Source organism: Ammospiza caudacuta, chromosome 5 (genome assembly GCF_027887145.1).
Source record: "Ammospiza caudacuta isolate bAmmCau1 chromosome 5, bAmmCau1.pri, whole genome shotgun sequence".
In the NCBI taxonomy this organism is placed as follows: Eukaryota; Metazoa; Chordata; class Aves; order Passeriformes; family Passerellidae; genus Ammospiza; species Ammospiza caudacuta.
The window spans coordinates 32165857-32181217 of NC_080597.1; the positions used below are offsets into that span (position 1 = coordinate 32165857).

At 36.1% G+C, this 15361-nt stretch overlaps 1 protein-coding gene across 2 annotated transcripts in view; it reads left to right on the plus strand.

Annotated features, from left to right (window-relative positions):
* Positions 1-15361, plus strand: part of ANKS1B (ankyrin repeat and sterile alpha motif domain containing 1B) — a 412748-nt gene that overhangs the window by 138672 nt on the left and 258715 nt on the right. For both annotated transcript variants that reach the window (XM_058804621.1, XM_058804622.1), the window contains exons 11-12: positions 401-537; positions 13373-13553. In XM_058804621.1, the coding sequence (XP_058660604.1) occupies positions 401-537; positions 13373-13553 (318 nt within the window). The remainder of the gene's footprint in view (positions 1-400; positions 538-13372; positions 13554-15361) is intronic.

The window sequence follows — 15361 nt, forward strand, 5'->3', positions numbered from 1 at the left end:
TGTAGAGCTTGGTCATATGTGTTAGGATTTTCCAGGATGAGCTAGAAGGTGCATTATAAACCTTCTTTTCAAGCCACCCCTGTTATAGTGATAATATTTGAATCCACTGTCAGTAATGAAGTAAAGAAGGTAATGAAAGTAAAATATTCATGCTTGGTTTCTACCTCCTTTTGTTTAGGTACTGAGAGAATGCTCTATCTTGTCTTAACATAGAATGAATGTATGGGCTGAGAAAATAAGTGTAGCTATGCAATATATTCCTTGACAAATGTATTTAAATTCTATTAGATTTTATAAGTTTAAATAGTGTTCTGAGAAACCTTCTGTTTTCAAAGTTCTTTTTTACTTTAAAATACACAAAGTATTTGTAATTTCACATAGATGTTATTTTTATTCACAGATAATGCACCTCAGGTAGCAATTACCGCACCAGGATCTGGTAACCATAGAAACAGCTCCACAGGCCCAACACCTGACTGCTCTCCTCCATCACCAGACACTGCACTTAAAAACATAGTGAAAGTCATACGTCCTCAGGTAGGTGCTCACCAGAAGCATCCCCTTCCTTCTTGTATTTCTCCTTTCAAAAGCAGGCTGTGATGCATGTATTCTGAGAGGATGTTATGGCTTTATGCTTTTGAGTAGGTCAAAGACATAAACAGGACACAAAATACTTTGTCTTCTTAACTATCATCTTAGTAGCAGCAGAAGATAAAATATTTTATAAATGAGCCCAAATGTACAGAGAGGTATCTGTACATATTTCTTAGAGCACTAAGAATGAATCAACTCCTTATGCAGTATTTTGGTTTTTTCCATACTCTTACTTTTTTTTCAAGGTTATATTTTGATTTTATAGTATTTTTTTAGTATTTTTTCTTTTACTTTCCCGTGCAGTATTGCTTATGAACTTCCATATTTCTAATACTGTTTGGGAAACAAGATGCGATGCATAATGTGTGAGAAACTTGAGTGCTCCATTTAATTCTTTAAGGAGTGCATCTCTTTAAAACCAAAGCTTTAAAGTAAATACATGTTAGAACTTGAATCAGTAATACAGAGTTAATCAGCATAGAGGAGTTTATTTTAAAATTGTGGATCATGGGATGAGTCAGAAGAAACCTTGGGATGATCTATTTCCTTGTTTAAAAAGCCATGACATTAGGTGTGCCAAAGCTAGCTCGGACAACTACATGCTGAATTGACTAATTGTGAAACTTTTTTAATGTGAACCAAAAGAACTTCATCTCCTACTAATTTTGGGTTCAAGTACAGCCATCTGTTCTTTATTACTAAGCTGGTCTCTGCAGCTGAGCCTCTCTGGATGGAGGCTTTGTACCATCAGTATGTCACTGGCACTTGTTTTACTTGAGGAGCAAGCTGATGGACACATCATATTTTCCTAGGACTAGTATAGGCCAGGTTGTTTTGGTACCACACAAGTGACTGTGTCACAGTGTTGGAGATGAATTTTCCTTTCAGTTCTCATTAGAGTGCACAGTTGAGAAGACCTTGCAGAATTAAAGGCAGTTACTAGGTGCACTTGCCATTTCTAGGAGCCACTGGCTTCCTGTGGCTGACACTGTCGCTTTGCAATAATTCCATTGACAGGCTGGTGCAGACCATCCCCTTCTGACACCACCACAGTTCAGGTTCCACATGCTGGTTTAAGTCTAGATTGCAGAGAGTCTAAAATTACAGTTTCTTCTATTTTTTATTTTTATAGTTGTTTCTCATTTTGCTTGTTTCTGTAGTGTCTCTGTCCCTCCCACCCTACATCAGTCTATAGTACTGAAATGCCTCCTTCCCTCCAAGCTGTTTTTTATAGTAGGTGGCAAACAAACAGAAAGGTAATGAAATATTGTTGAAACAAGCTGTTGTGTGATAGCTTATTGAAAATAGCATTTAAAAAGCTGTTTCCATCATGATATTGCCAACAGATGGACCCAGAACACTTCATGGTGATGCTCTCCTGCTAGTTAACTCTGAATGGATTCAGCAGATTCGGGGGAGCTATTTTCAAATTTAAATTATTCCATTTACTGACTCACAGCGTTCTCATCATTCTGCAGAACAAAAGCTAGCTCTGTGATATATATGGTCAGAACTTTACCACATTTCCTAAAATGTCTCTCACGTGGCCCTACACATGGCATGCTCCCTGTACAGAAAACAGCAGCAGACAGGCATAATGTATGTTTTAAGTCTCTGTGCTGATACACGACAAGTTGGATACACTGTAGCATTCAGATCCCATTATGCTTCTCCTTTTTTTCATGTTTTATGCACATCCCCCAGTATTCTTTATTTTCTTTGTTTTTGCTTTTTGTCTAATCACCTTCCCCTAAGACCTCAACTGAAGAATTTAGACAAAGAAGCTGTAGATATTTGCAATGTGCTGTTTGCTAACCATTAGTGTTCATTCTGCCTGCATATTTAATTCCTTTATTCCATTCAATTACATGGCAAGCTCTTTGAAGGGTAGCACAATGGGATTCTATTCCTGACTGACCTCTCATCATTCATGTAAAACTAATGAATACTGTTACACAATGTATGCAAAATAATTAATTTTCTGTTGGCTGCCAGGGCCTCTTTGCATTTTTCTAGCAAAATAAATTGATTTCTAAGAGATCTAAACCAAAGATCATATAGATTTCCAGAACAGCTGTCACTTCTTTCCTATTTTCATGTCTTGTGCATCCAGCACAGGAAAGTGCCAGTAAAGGCAGAATGGGAAATGATTCAGCAGCCATCTTTGCATGAGGCAGGCTTTGGCAGCTTGGATGGAACTGCCTGGGAAGTCTGGTCTTTCAACACCTATATTTATTTTTATTTGTAGCCTTACTTATCTTTTCTGTAGGATTGTACATATACTGGTTTACCAGCAGTGAGGAGAAACTGTTCCTATGCAACCAGGACAAGAGGACACAGTCTTAAGGTGCATCAGGGGAAGTTTAGGCTAGACATAACGGGGAATTTTTTCACAGAGAGGGTGATTACACACAGGAGTGGATCACATCTTGTGGAATGATCATCCCTGGAGGTATTTGACTATTAAGTTCAGTGCCACAATGCCACCCGCCTCTGCTACATTCAGTCCTGAGGCTGGCAAACTTAACAGTATCTCAAGGATCTGTGTGCTCTTCTATCTGTGCACCTTAGCTATGGCTTGTACTTGTACTTGTGATCTAGTATTTTGCAAATAAATTTCTTCTTTTCAAATTTTCCTGTGGTCTGAAAAAAAAAACTTTTTAAAAAAGTTGCATATATGCAGAAAAGAAGTAAACAGAATTTAGCTCAGGTCTGGAATTGCTTGATCTTTTGTTTTTTTGGGTTTTTTTTTTCTGATTGTCCAGATGAGACAATCAGACTAAGTTTTTAACTCTTGAATTGCTAGTTAATAGAGACTTTGAGAAAACAATACACTTTGAAATTAAGAATATATGCTGCTGTGTATATTCTCAGCACATGGGATCCACAATAAGATGGGGTAGTAGAACAAGTAGATAAGTCTGCTTCAGGTTTTAACTTAGTTACATTAGTACAAAGAGTAAAATATTTCTTACCTTATCAGACTGTAATTTTAGAAAGTGACAGTAAAATGGAGCTTGTTCTATCACAGTTCCTGTAGCTCTTAGTCTGGATGAAGCCTGAAAAAAACTAAACTGCTTGTGATGCTTCATGTATGTTTTTATTACCTACTCAATTTAATAGACTTCTCCTTATTTATTTGTTCAGCTTCTTTTGAAAAAATAAACTGTATCCATAGAGGGAGAAAGAGCACCTTTTTCCCTATAAGAGTGTTTCTTTTGGCAGTGTTACTTACTTGTGGGTCTTGGGCCAATTCTCATAAAACTGAATTCTGACTTCCTACCTTTAAATTTAGTTATTAAATGTAGTCCAGCATTTGCATGTTGTCTTCTTGTCTTTTTAAGATATGTTTCAAATGGCTTACTGTAGGTACAGCTTTTGATGTCAAAATGTGGATTATTTAAAAGTTGCTTTGATTTTATCTATAATGGATTAGTGTTTTCCCTAGTTTATGTGAATAACTCAATTTCCTAGAAGTGTTGTTTCAATGCTATTAAGAGAGTTTCTGGTAGGAGGACAAAGGAACAAGGAATTTCAGTGTTTCTGACATGACGAAATTTCATAATCTTGTTCTTTCTTGTTTTATTGCTAAGATCTGCAATAATCTATTCATCATAATATCTTTTTTTTTTTTTTTTCTTATCAATATGGATGTGCTGTCTTTACAGGAATCAATTTTTTTTCCCCATTTATCTTTTTTTAACCTCGGTAAGCAAAGTTGCAATTCAATCTATGGCTCCTCATTTATCTGGCTAGGACATCTATGAATATAGTAGTAGCTAATAGTTTAAACATTAGTAGGCAAAGGAAATTGTCTCCTTTTTCTGTAAGTTCTAGCAGAATCCTGCAGGATATGTGTAGCCTTTGATAGAGCTATCCCACTTGTTTGGGCTACCATGTGTATGGCAGTTTTTGCATGTGCAGTGTGCCCGTCAAACCTGTTTGTGGTTCATCGAGGCCCAGGGAAAGACCAGGACCAGGACATGAATGGACAGACTGTCTGTTGGAGATGTGTGCTCCAGAGCCTCCCTAGCTGATTTAAAAAGTGATAATCATTTACATTCAATGAAATTATTCTTTTTGCTGGTAGGGGCAGGAATTACTTTGAACACAAACAAACAAACAAAAATCGTCTGAATGGAAACTGGAAAATCACGGTTCCATAAAATAAATTTTCAGAACTAATGGTTCCATAAACAGAATTTTTCAAGGGGATTAGTGCGATGGTTTCCCCATGTTGAAACAATGAAACTATTTCTGCCTGGTTCCTCCCCTATACTAGCACCATGCTGTGGTTTCCTTGTTCACAAATGAAATGCACGCCTTGTCACAGTGTGCTTGAGTTGGCACGTCCCTGTCTCTGCCAGCTTAGTGAAATCCCTGCTGTAGGTTGTTGCACCAGTACACAGCACCATGAGAAGTCCATGTTGCATCTACTGAACTTGTTTTGCAACACACACAGAGAAAATCTGGTTTGTTCCATTTTACCACAAAAAGGAGGGCTGGAGAACAATTGTATGTAATAAATCCTCTCCACTCTCTGAATGAGATCACAGGACAGTGGGGGTGCAGAGACCTTCTTTGTCCTATGAGCTGCTTTCTGTGCTTAGCTCCACTTACAGCATGCTCAGCCAGGTTGATTTTCCTCAACCAGGAAAATCACTGTGAAGGAAGACTGTGCAGGCACATGGTGCTTCCTGTTCAGGTGCACACTTCTGCTGCTGCCGTGTTTTGGTGCTGGACTTTGTGCCCTGTCTGTGCTTAGCACAAGAGGCAGATAAGACTTAAAAAAACCCCACAACTTTACTAAGAGTTATGATTTTGTGGGGGACCATATCCAAGGTAAAAGCTACTCCTGTGTATATGCTTTTATGAACTTCTGGGAAGTGCTGAGCATTCTCCAAACCCTCTAAAATAAAAATATATTCTACAGTCCACACATGAGTAGATTTAGTGCTCATGCTTTTTGTGCCTGGTCTGGAGATTTTCCCTGGAAAATATTGTTTCCAATGTTGTGTGTATCTCTTAGGGCTGCAAGCACATTAAGGTGGTTGTCAGCAGTCAGTGACCTTGATTCTACGTAAATATATTTCAGATTATTCTCCCTTTGACAGGGAATGTCTGTACAAATCTACTGCACACAGTTTGATGTCTTCTCATTCTAATGATGTTGAATAAAAAATAAAGCTCCTAAATAGCCCTTGAATAAAAGGGAACAAAGCAGAGTAAGAGGTATACTGTCAATGCCATTAAGATGTGGCTAGCAATTAATCTATGCATGACTGAAAATAGGACAGACATTATGAAATTATTTTATTCTGGAATACTGAGTACTAAACACAAAAAAAGGATATGGTTGGAATTATCTCTAAGGATTGATTTCTACACACCCCTTTCCCCCAGCACACATCCCCCCACACTCACCTATTTTACCACAGCATTCATGGGCAGAAGATGTGTTACAGCTCCAAAGGAGAATATTAAAAAAAAAAAATCCTTGGAGCATAATGGATACTCTGTGACTACTTAATAACAACATTAAACAAAATATTATTAAAGAGATGCACTGTAAGAGATCTCCTTTGACAAGTAACTACAAAACATAATTCTATTTATATATTTTAATTAGGTCTAATAAGAAATCATAAACACATCTACCCAGTACATGGTACTAATGAAAACAGCAAACAGTGTGTGTTAGTGCATTTAATTACAGTTCAACAGGATACTAAAACACAAGTATAAATTAAAGCAGAATAACACACTGTTGTGAGGAGTGTTAAGTTTTAGAATGTCGTTTGTACATGTGTCTTTCTTGGTTGAAATTGGTTTCTTACCTGGAGGAATTTTCAAGGTTGTGATTCCCGATTCAATATAAACACAAATCAGGCAGAAATGTAGAACATTTTTCCTATATGAACAGACATTTTTCCAGTATGTAACAGACAGGTGAACTACTGTTTTTAAAGGTAGTTCAGATACTGAAAGGAGCATCTATGCTAGTAAAATGAGCTTTAGCTCTGCAGAGTTGTCATCTACGCTGTTGAATTACGGACACAGTCCCGGGCATAATTTTGGTAGTGTACAATTTTCTTTCTCCAAACATATCCACTGTCAGGCCTTATTTGTGATTTGAATAGAGCAAGCACCATTCCTGGTAGATAATTTTGCCTTGAAGACCCTTCTCTGACACCTAATGAAGTTTAATTGTAGGGGTATGAGCAAATCCATGCCAGTCGCCCTGCCCTAGTACACATGATACTTGGCAACAGAACACACACAAAATATGGAAGATTAAAGCCTTATCTATTGTGCCTTCATGTGTTTCTTACATTATATTCTTAGCATTTTCATTTGTTTCTGTTAGTATGGGGGTTTTGAGCACCTTAGTTACACAGTCACCCTTTATCATCATCTGATAATGCACATTTTCACACGTGCATGTCATCTGTAGCATGCATCTTAGAAAAAACAGCCATCACTTTGACCCTTCAAATTTATGATATAGAAATATCATTATACAAGTAATTTTCATAATCTGCAGGTGGAAAGGAGGATGTTACTAGCAGCTGGAAGCTGAGCTTTTTTGAAGAATATGGTCTTACATCCATTTTCCAACTGTTTCAGTGAAAATAACACTTTTAATCTTTGAAAGCTAGACAATTTTTATATCTGAAGAATGAGACATTCCTCTTATTTATCAAATTTATCTCTTGCTGTCTGGATCTCCTTTCAAGCAATTTTTTCCCAGGATAGGTATAATTGTGTATCTTTAAAATCTGGTCACACCTACCAAGGAGGGAAACTGCTCCAAAGGTGTTGCAGTTTTTGGCATTCAGGATTGCTGCTCCTCAAAACCCACAGCTGCAATATGGTTGCAACTAAAGTAAAAGTAGAAGGCAAGGAAAATAGAAACTGAGGCAGATCAACTTTTTCTCTTATTTATTTCCTGTGTGGTTTCTCATCTGAGATAAGACCACAGGTAGAAGGGGCAGCAACCCTCTGACCTGTAAGTACTTACTCCAGTGGGAGACTTTCAAGGCAGAGGTAGGATAACATGGAGAGGAGAGCAGAAAGCACTGTGTCTCTATGGCCCCCAGAGTCACACAGCACAGCTTCCTGACCGCAGGCTACACAAAAGAGCTGAGTCTGTGTCATTCCTGAGCATGGCACTGGCAGGGGAGTGATCCAAGTATTCTTAGGGACTGAGATTACTCTAAAGTAATATGCATTTTCTGGTCATGCAGGATGCAAGCAGTGTCTTTCTCTAAATTAATAATCAATCAAACAGAAATTGCTAGGACTTTGACACTATGATGTCATTAAAATCAGTCGTAAAGAATCTACAGTAAAAAACAGTGAAAGCATTTTTCTTTAATTTTTTTTTTAAGTCTCATGGTCCTGCAAGCTTCCTGTTGTGGCTGCTTGGGATATATTAGGTGCCAGCCTCTGTGTATTTTCTGCTTTCTGCTCTTAAACTTAATTAAAATATTGACAAGTAAAATCAAGAATGTCAAGATGGGTACTAAAACTGCCTATATTTTATTTTTAATTGTTGTTGTAAGATAAAGTTTTGTGAAATTAAAAAAGAGAAAATTATATTACCCTGTTAAAAAGAAAATGTGTCTTCAGCTTTTTCAGCATGGTATTTTGAAGTTTGACAGAATAATTGATTCAGTATTCTAGTAATAATTCAATGTAGTCTTGCACTTCTAGGTGACATAGATAAATCAAACACAGATGCATTGTAATCTCCAGTTTTTACAATTTCAAGGCTACTTGATCACCTTAGCTCAGATCCTATAAATCAAATAATTCTTGACAGCAACATTGACTGATGAGAATGTATCAGAACTGGTGATTTCTGCAAATCAAACTGGGGACAGGAGAAAACAAGGAAGCCTGTCCTGTCCCAGACTGTATTTTACTGGGAAAATTTTGAATGTTTTGGGCTTCTATGTAAGTGTACATGAGCAAAAGGGACAAAGATAGAAACAGAGATGGTATGCTGGAATGTCGAGGCAAAAGGCATAAACCAAAAAAGTCATGTGAAAGTTGCATTTGAAAGGGAGGACAGAGGTTAAAACTGAATGTATTCAAGGACAATGAGAGGGATGTAGGGACTGTAAAGTCAGTGTGAGATGGGACCATGAGGGAGTCTTTTTGAGAGACCTTGATGACAAAACCAAAGAGAAAACAGAAAATCAAATTTTAGAACGCCAAATAGAACTGGAATCAACTGGATACTGTCTAGGTTTTTTTAGAGTAATATAAGTAGATTTGGAAGGAATGTAACAATAGATAGGAGAAAACAAAAGAAGAGAGGTGCCCAGAGAAATTGTGAATGCCCAATCCCTGGAAGTGTTCAAGGTTAGATTGGATGGGGCTCTGAGCTACCTGGTCTAGTTGAAGATGTCCTAGCTTATTGCAAAAGGTTTGGATCTAATGACCTTTAAAGGTTCTTTTCAACTCAAACCATTCTATGAAAGGGAAAAGGAGTGCGTAGAATGAGATTTTAGAAGGAAGCTGAAGAAAGGAAAATTTCTGAAGAAAGAGTGAGTTGATCAGAGAATTTAAAGAATTTAATCATCTGGGCAAGTATCAAAATGAGGGATTTAAGTGGCCTTATAAGTGCACTCCCATGGTGTTAAATATGTGAGATGAGCCTGGGGGAAGGGGCTGCAGCCTCTTGCTTTCTTTGATAAGTCTGTATTTTATGTGCTAACTAGAATTTGAGAATGTAGGTGCAGTTCTCTCTTCTATCATACATTTTCTGCATGATATATTGTAAGAGAAACCAGTTTCTACATTATATAGGGCAGCTGGAATTTGCCAGGTTTTGCCAAATGCAGAATTTCTTTAGGCTCATTGGTTGTCATTGTTTCAAAAAGCCACACATCTGTCCCTTGGGAAAGATCTATACCCTTGCTCAGCATCTGTAAAATGGGGCAACTAGCTCTGCCATACTACCGAGTACTGTGAGAATCAACTTTTTTTTAAGACTATGATAGTGCTATGTACACAAATCCCATAGGTAAAAGAAGGTGAAGTCAGAAGCTTGTATTGTAGAGTATACTTCAAAGCTGAAGAAATATTTTGGTGTTAAATTGAGAAAGGAGTTTTGCCCTACTGCCTCTGCTAAATGTTGTAAGAAATAGTTGAATGATCCCTTGCCTGCTTATAGTGTAACATGCCAGTCATGGTAGCATTACAGAACTTGCATGCAAATTCCATTAATGGAAGGATTAAGTTCTTACTTGTCTTTTGAATAAAAAAGCAATTCAATATATGTTTTTTGATGCTTTTCCTGTGTTTGCAGTTCCAAAGGATATCTTTCATTGATATATGTTCGCTACAGACTGAACATGAAAATATTTTTATTATACATGATTTAGCAGTTATTTAAATCTTATTGTTATCTTTAAAGATTAGTACTGACATTTTTTGTTATGTATTGAAAAGCTTTAGTCATTAGCATGATTTGATATGCTATTTTAGGATGGTATAGCATTTTCTAGATTGGTATTAGGATGATGGAAATAATATTTGTGAAGAAATACCTAAAAAGTAAATATTGGTAATTAAATAGATTTGCACATAACAAGTGGATTAAACACTGAATGAATGAATGAATGAATGAATGAATCCAATGAATCAAAATCTACTTAAGGAAAAATCTGCTTTCTCTCTAGCACGCTTATTGGGATGTGGTGAAGTCATAAGTATGCCAGAATTTCACAAGGGTTATCTAAGCATGTCCAGACCTTTGGACTAGTACAAGGAAGGCATGTAATGACAAAGCTGGCTTTGAAGAATGAGGGAAGCATTATCTCTTTTGTGTTTGTGTTTCACAACTATAAAATCTTGACCCTTGACTGAGTTATGGTGTTACATATAGTAAATAATCTTAGAATTTTTCAGAAGCAATCTCAAGAGTTCTTGGTAAATGTAGTTAAACAGTGGCTTTGGCAGGGGCAATCAGCAAACCAAGTCAGGATTTACTGCCAGTAAGACTGGAATTTGATGTTAGATGCTAAGAAAAGATTTCTAGAGTGTTTCTAAGAGTGAGCTGGATGTGAGATTAAATCTGGGACTGAAACACCTCTGCTTTCATTTCTGTGTATAAGAATCTCTGTCTGATTTAGAGTCCTGATCTCCTACCATGCTTAGGATAGTTGCAGGATTCAATTCAGTTACTTAAAAGTAGGAATCTAATGTCATTTGGGGTTTTATAGAGGTGTCTTTGAAATGCACATGCACAGGCATTGTACAGGCATATAATAGAGGAGACCTGCACTCTTCTGAGTGGCAGCTGGAGGCCTGGTGGGATGCCCTAAGGAATCTGCAGTGATGGTAGATACCTGCATTAAGGCAAGAAAATCAATACCAAAGGGGACTGGGGTGAGGCGAATTGTTCTGTGAACTCTTGTTGGTACAAACACTAGATCATGTTTTTATTGGCTAGATCCCAGCTGAGTGCTCTGGGAGCTTAAATACCTAGGGTACATGTAAATAGCTCTGCTGGAAATTTGGTTGATGAAATCGGGAATGGAATTTAATCCTAACTGTAAAAAAGAGTTGATTGATTTCTACTGGGTGGTTTGTTTTTTTTTTTTTTTTTGTTAGTTTGTTTTTGTGCAAATGGTGCTTTAGAGAGATAAAGGCAAAGAGATACACTCAGCACAAACTGGTTTACTGAGTCTCTCATAGCGTATATTAATGAACAACTAGTGTACTTTAACAGCATAACATTTTACAGGACACAGTAAAAGTGAAAATAGTTCCTCTAGTTCTGAATTAGCTACAAAGGCTTAGATGCTGGATTCCTGACTAATTATATAGAAAAATTATTGGCACATGTTGATGGATGGACCTTGTTAACTCCAAATATATTGCAGCAATGTAATACTGGAGGCTGAGAGAGGTTTTCTGCAGAAGTCTTAAATTAGAAAGACTTTAAACTGAGATATGTTTCTGCCAATCAGTAATAATAATGCCCAAGTCCAAAATAAGGTGGCCAAATGGTGTATCAGATGCTGCTATTCTGCCTCTAAGAAAGGGACACACAAACAGAACAGTGGCTGGAGGGCTGACTAGACAAAGGCCAGGGCAGTTGCCTTTGGTGCTGCTTTGGGAGACAAAGATGGACCATTCCAGCTGCACGTTTAGTCAGGAACTGTCTTGGCTCAAGAATAACCAGACACCACACCTCATGTTAAGAGAAGTATCCCCTTTTCAGCATCGGAGTTTGCAGATCTGCAAAGCCACCATTGCTGGGAAAGGGCCAGAAATGTACTTCTAAATGACCAGAGATCGTTTTCAGTTTTAGAAATAATTAGGTCATTTATGAGTCTGTTGTCTAGCAAAAGCGTGCCATTTAGATTTAATTAATACAGATGAATGTTTTTGGTCTGATCTGAGAGTTATTTTGGCTCAGATCCCAAACAATGACTTCCAACCACACTGTTTGATGTTGGAGTCTGTCCCTGTTCATTTAACTCTCCCATGAAATTACTAGAGCTAGGAGTCAGGCTTTCAAAGCAGAAACTGGTTTTAATAATTAAAGAAAGTAAGTCCACTAAATAGACCATAGATGAGTTCCAGATGCTTACCAAAATTTCTCTTTTTTCTCAGTTTTAACATGACACAGTTAATTCATATGATATCTAATAAAACTTGAAGAAATAATCAACATTATACAGATCTAATTCTATTGAATTTGTCTGTCTGACATTCCAGTATGAAGGGTGACTTTTTAGTGAAAACAGCCTGGTTCAGCGTTTATAACACAAGCATTGCAGGACTTGTAACCTAAAAATTAAATTGACCAAAAACAAATTTGAAAATCTCTCCACTGGAATATTGATAGATTTAACAGATAAGGGATGGTGAATACCTTTGTGGTCCAATGAGGATCTTATGTTGCCAAAGGTAATAATTAGCTCATGACACTAATAAGGAACAAATTTTTGACCCTTATTAGTATGTAGTGCAGTGCAATGGGAAAAAGTCCATGTAGTGAAAAAGTTGTTGCAGACCTGATGAACACATTATATATGTTTAATTTCTACACCTGATGATGTAGATCCACCCAAAAGAAATTAGTTTCTCATGCTTTAAAACTGCTCTGCAATCCAAAGCATAGCCATTAAATGGGGTCTCCTCAGAGGTTTACTTTGAAAGTAAATATTTGAAATAAAGTGGTGCCAATTTGTTTAGCTGTTGCATGAAAACTCATACAGACAGTTTGAATTTCATGTATGAAATATATTTCATGTATTTCAAGCTAACGCTTTTCCCTTAAGCTTCCAGACCCTTTAGTCTTTGAATATTTGAGGCACATTCATAAATGGAATAAACAGCAGAGGGTGGCTTTCGAGTGATGGGCACTTGATATTATTTAGTAAACTTCATTATACAGGCATCAGCGGTCTAATTGTTTTTCAAGATGTACCCAGCAATGCAGCTGGTGAAGAGCTCCTTTTCTTATCAAAAGATGGTTGAAATTATTATATGCAAGGCTGTAAAGGCCTATTTTATGTTGAATTAAATTGATTAGAGTGAAGACATGCATTTTTTCTGATAAAGATTAATCCAGATTTTAGAAGGAAATTAACTCTACACATAGGCTTGTCATATGAAATGATTTTTACTACTATAACCTTTGAGCCAAATAAAAAAAGTAAAACCAAAGAAAAATAGGTTTATTAAATGTCAAGTGATGAAAACTGTATAAAAAGTCTGTATTTTTAATGGCAACCTTCTATTTTTCTTGTAGCCAAAGCAACGTACATCCATAGTATCTTCTCTGGAATTTCACCGAATGAATCACGGCCACAATTATTTTGAAATTAACCCAACCATTGGCTGTGCAAGTTTTATTTCTACTCCTGCAATCAGTCCGGCTAATTATTCCTTTGGATCTCTGGAATACAGTCTTGAAGAGAAAGAACTTACAGGTATAGAAAAAAAGCTTACTTTGTCTGTCAACAAAGCTTTATAAAACTTTAGGTCCTTGGGTTTAACTTGTAATTGCTGTTGTCTTTCATAGTAAAATACATTTATCATAAATACACAGAATTATTCCTGATTTTTTTTTCTTACTACTCTACAAAGAGTTCTGATAATTATATGACCAGTATTATGAGGGATACTTTTTTCCTGAATATTATATTTTGAATAAGAAACCTTTAATTACCAGACTTGCTTAGAATTTAGGCATTTTAGTTTTTGAAATGATGATGATTCATGTATCTACTTTCATCATTGTGTCCTCAATATACTCCAATAAGAATTTTAAGTTGAAAAAATGTAATTAGAAATCATTATGTAACCACCAGTAAAGATGAGGAAGAGAAGATTTCTAAGAAAGTTGTGATTGTTTCTTCAATAGTGATGGGATTCATTAAAGTAAAACTTCAGTGTATTTCCTCTGATGATAAGAGTTGAATGGAGTGATGGAAAGAGGAAGTTTTTATCTGAACAGAGATTTACATAATGAAAATGCTGTAAAAAAGGATTAAAGTATTTCCTTTTTCACAGATCAAAGCTTCAAGAATGGGAAATTGTCAACAAAACAAGCATTTATCTTTGTCCTTTCAAATTGCATATAAAAGTTTCTTTATTTAAGCTAAATTTGTGGCAGAAGGGTATAGTACTCAGGAAAGCTGATATGAAAAAATGTTTTTGGTAGCTAATTTATGGGATCTGCAGATCAAGTTTAAAAGGATATTGTATATAAAATATAAATAGGAGTAGATTACTGTAAAATAAAAATAACAAAAATGTTACAATTCAGTGCAAACTTTTCAATTGGTTTTTGTAGCATTGGTCTTGAAATGAAAAGAATCCTCTTCATTCCTAGTTGGTAGAGTTTAAAAAAATAGTTTCACAGCTAGATCAATAGAAAACTATAAGTTTAGGAAACTATTGTGAAATAAGACTGAGAAATCCTATCTTCTTTGATGAAGAGAGAGTTAAAATGATCAGAGATTATTCATATTGGTTTTTGGATTATAATATAAACAAAGATAATATATGTGTCATCACTGAAACTAAAAGAAGGTGCTTATATAAAGGATATAGAAAATATTTTTCAACTTAACTGGAAGCAATTTGAATGGTATCTTTTATTCCTGGGTCTGGGGTCATTTGATTCTTTAATGTTTTGGTTGTTTTCTGTTGTTACTGGGTTTTTTTCTACTGTAAATTCTTTTCAGCAATCACAATTTTATTCTGGGTAGTTGAATTATACTAAATATTTCTTGATGTTTAAAAGCAAAGATAAGAAAACAGAAAGAACATTCACTGGCATTAGATAATTCACTTCTCCAGATTTCTGCTGTTGCACAATTCTGTTAAAGTTCTTCACAGTGTCTGGATTCGCTTGACTCTTATCTTCTTTGGTTGAATCTACAATGGACTACATTCAGTAACTTCCAACTACTGTGTTTAATTTTATGAGGTTGGATCTATAAGGTCATGCTCCTTAGAATTTTATGCTTCTAATTTGTGGATGATTTGATTTATGGATTGAGTGAAAACTGAATTTCCTTTTATCTCTAAAAGCTAAGAAAAAATAACAGGCAAAATGACTGAAATTCAGGGCATCTTCAACAAGCTTTTCAATAGTACATTTTACCATCAATCATCCTTAATTTGCCATTATTACTGCTCTGAGTGGGTCGCAGGTGGTGAGAGAGAGACAGCGAATCTTGTTTCTTGAATCAGAAGGCTTGATTTATTAAGATAGTAATAATGTATTATA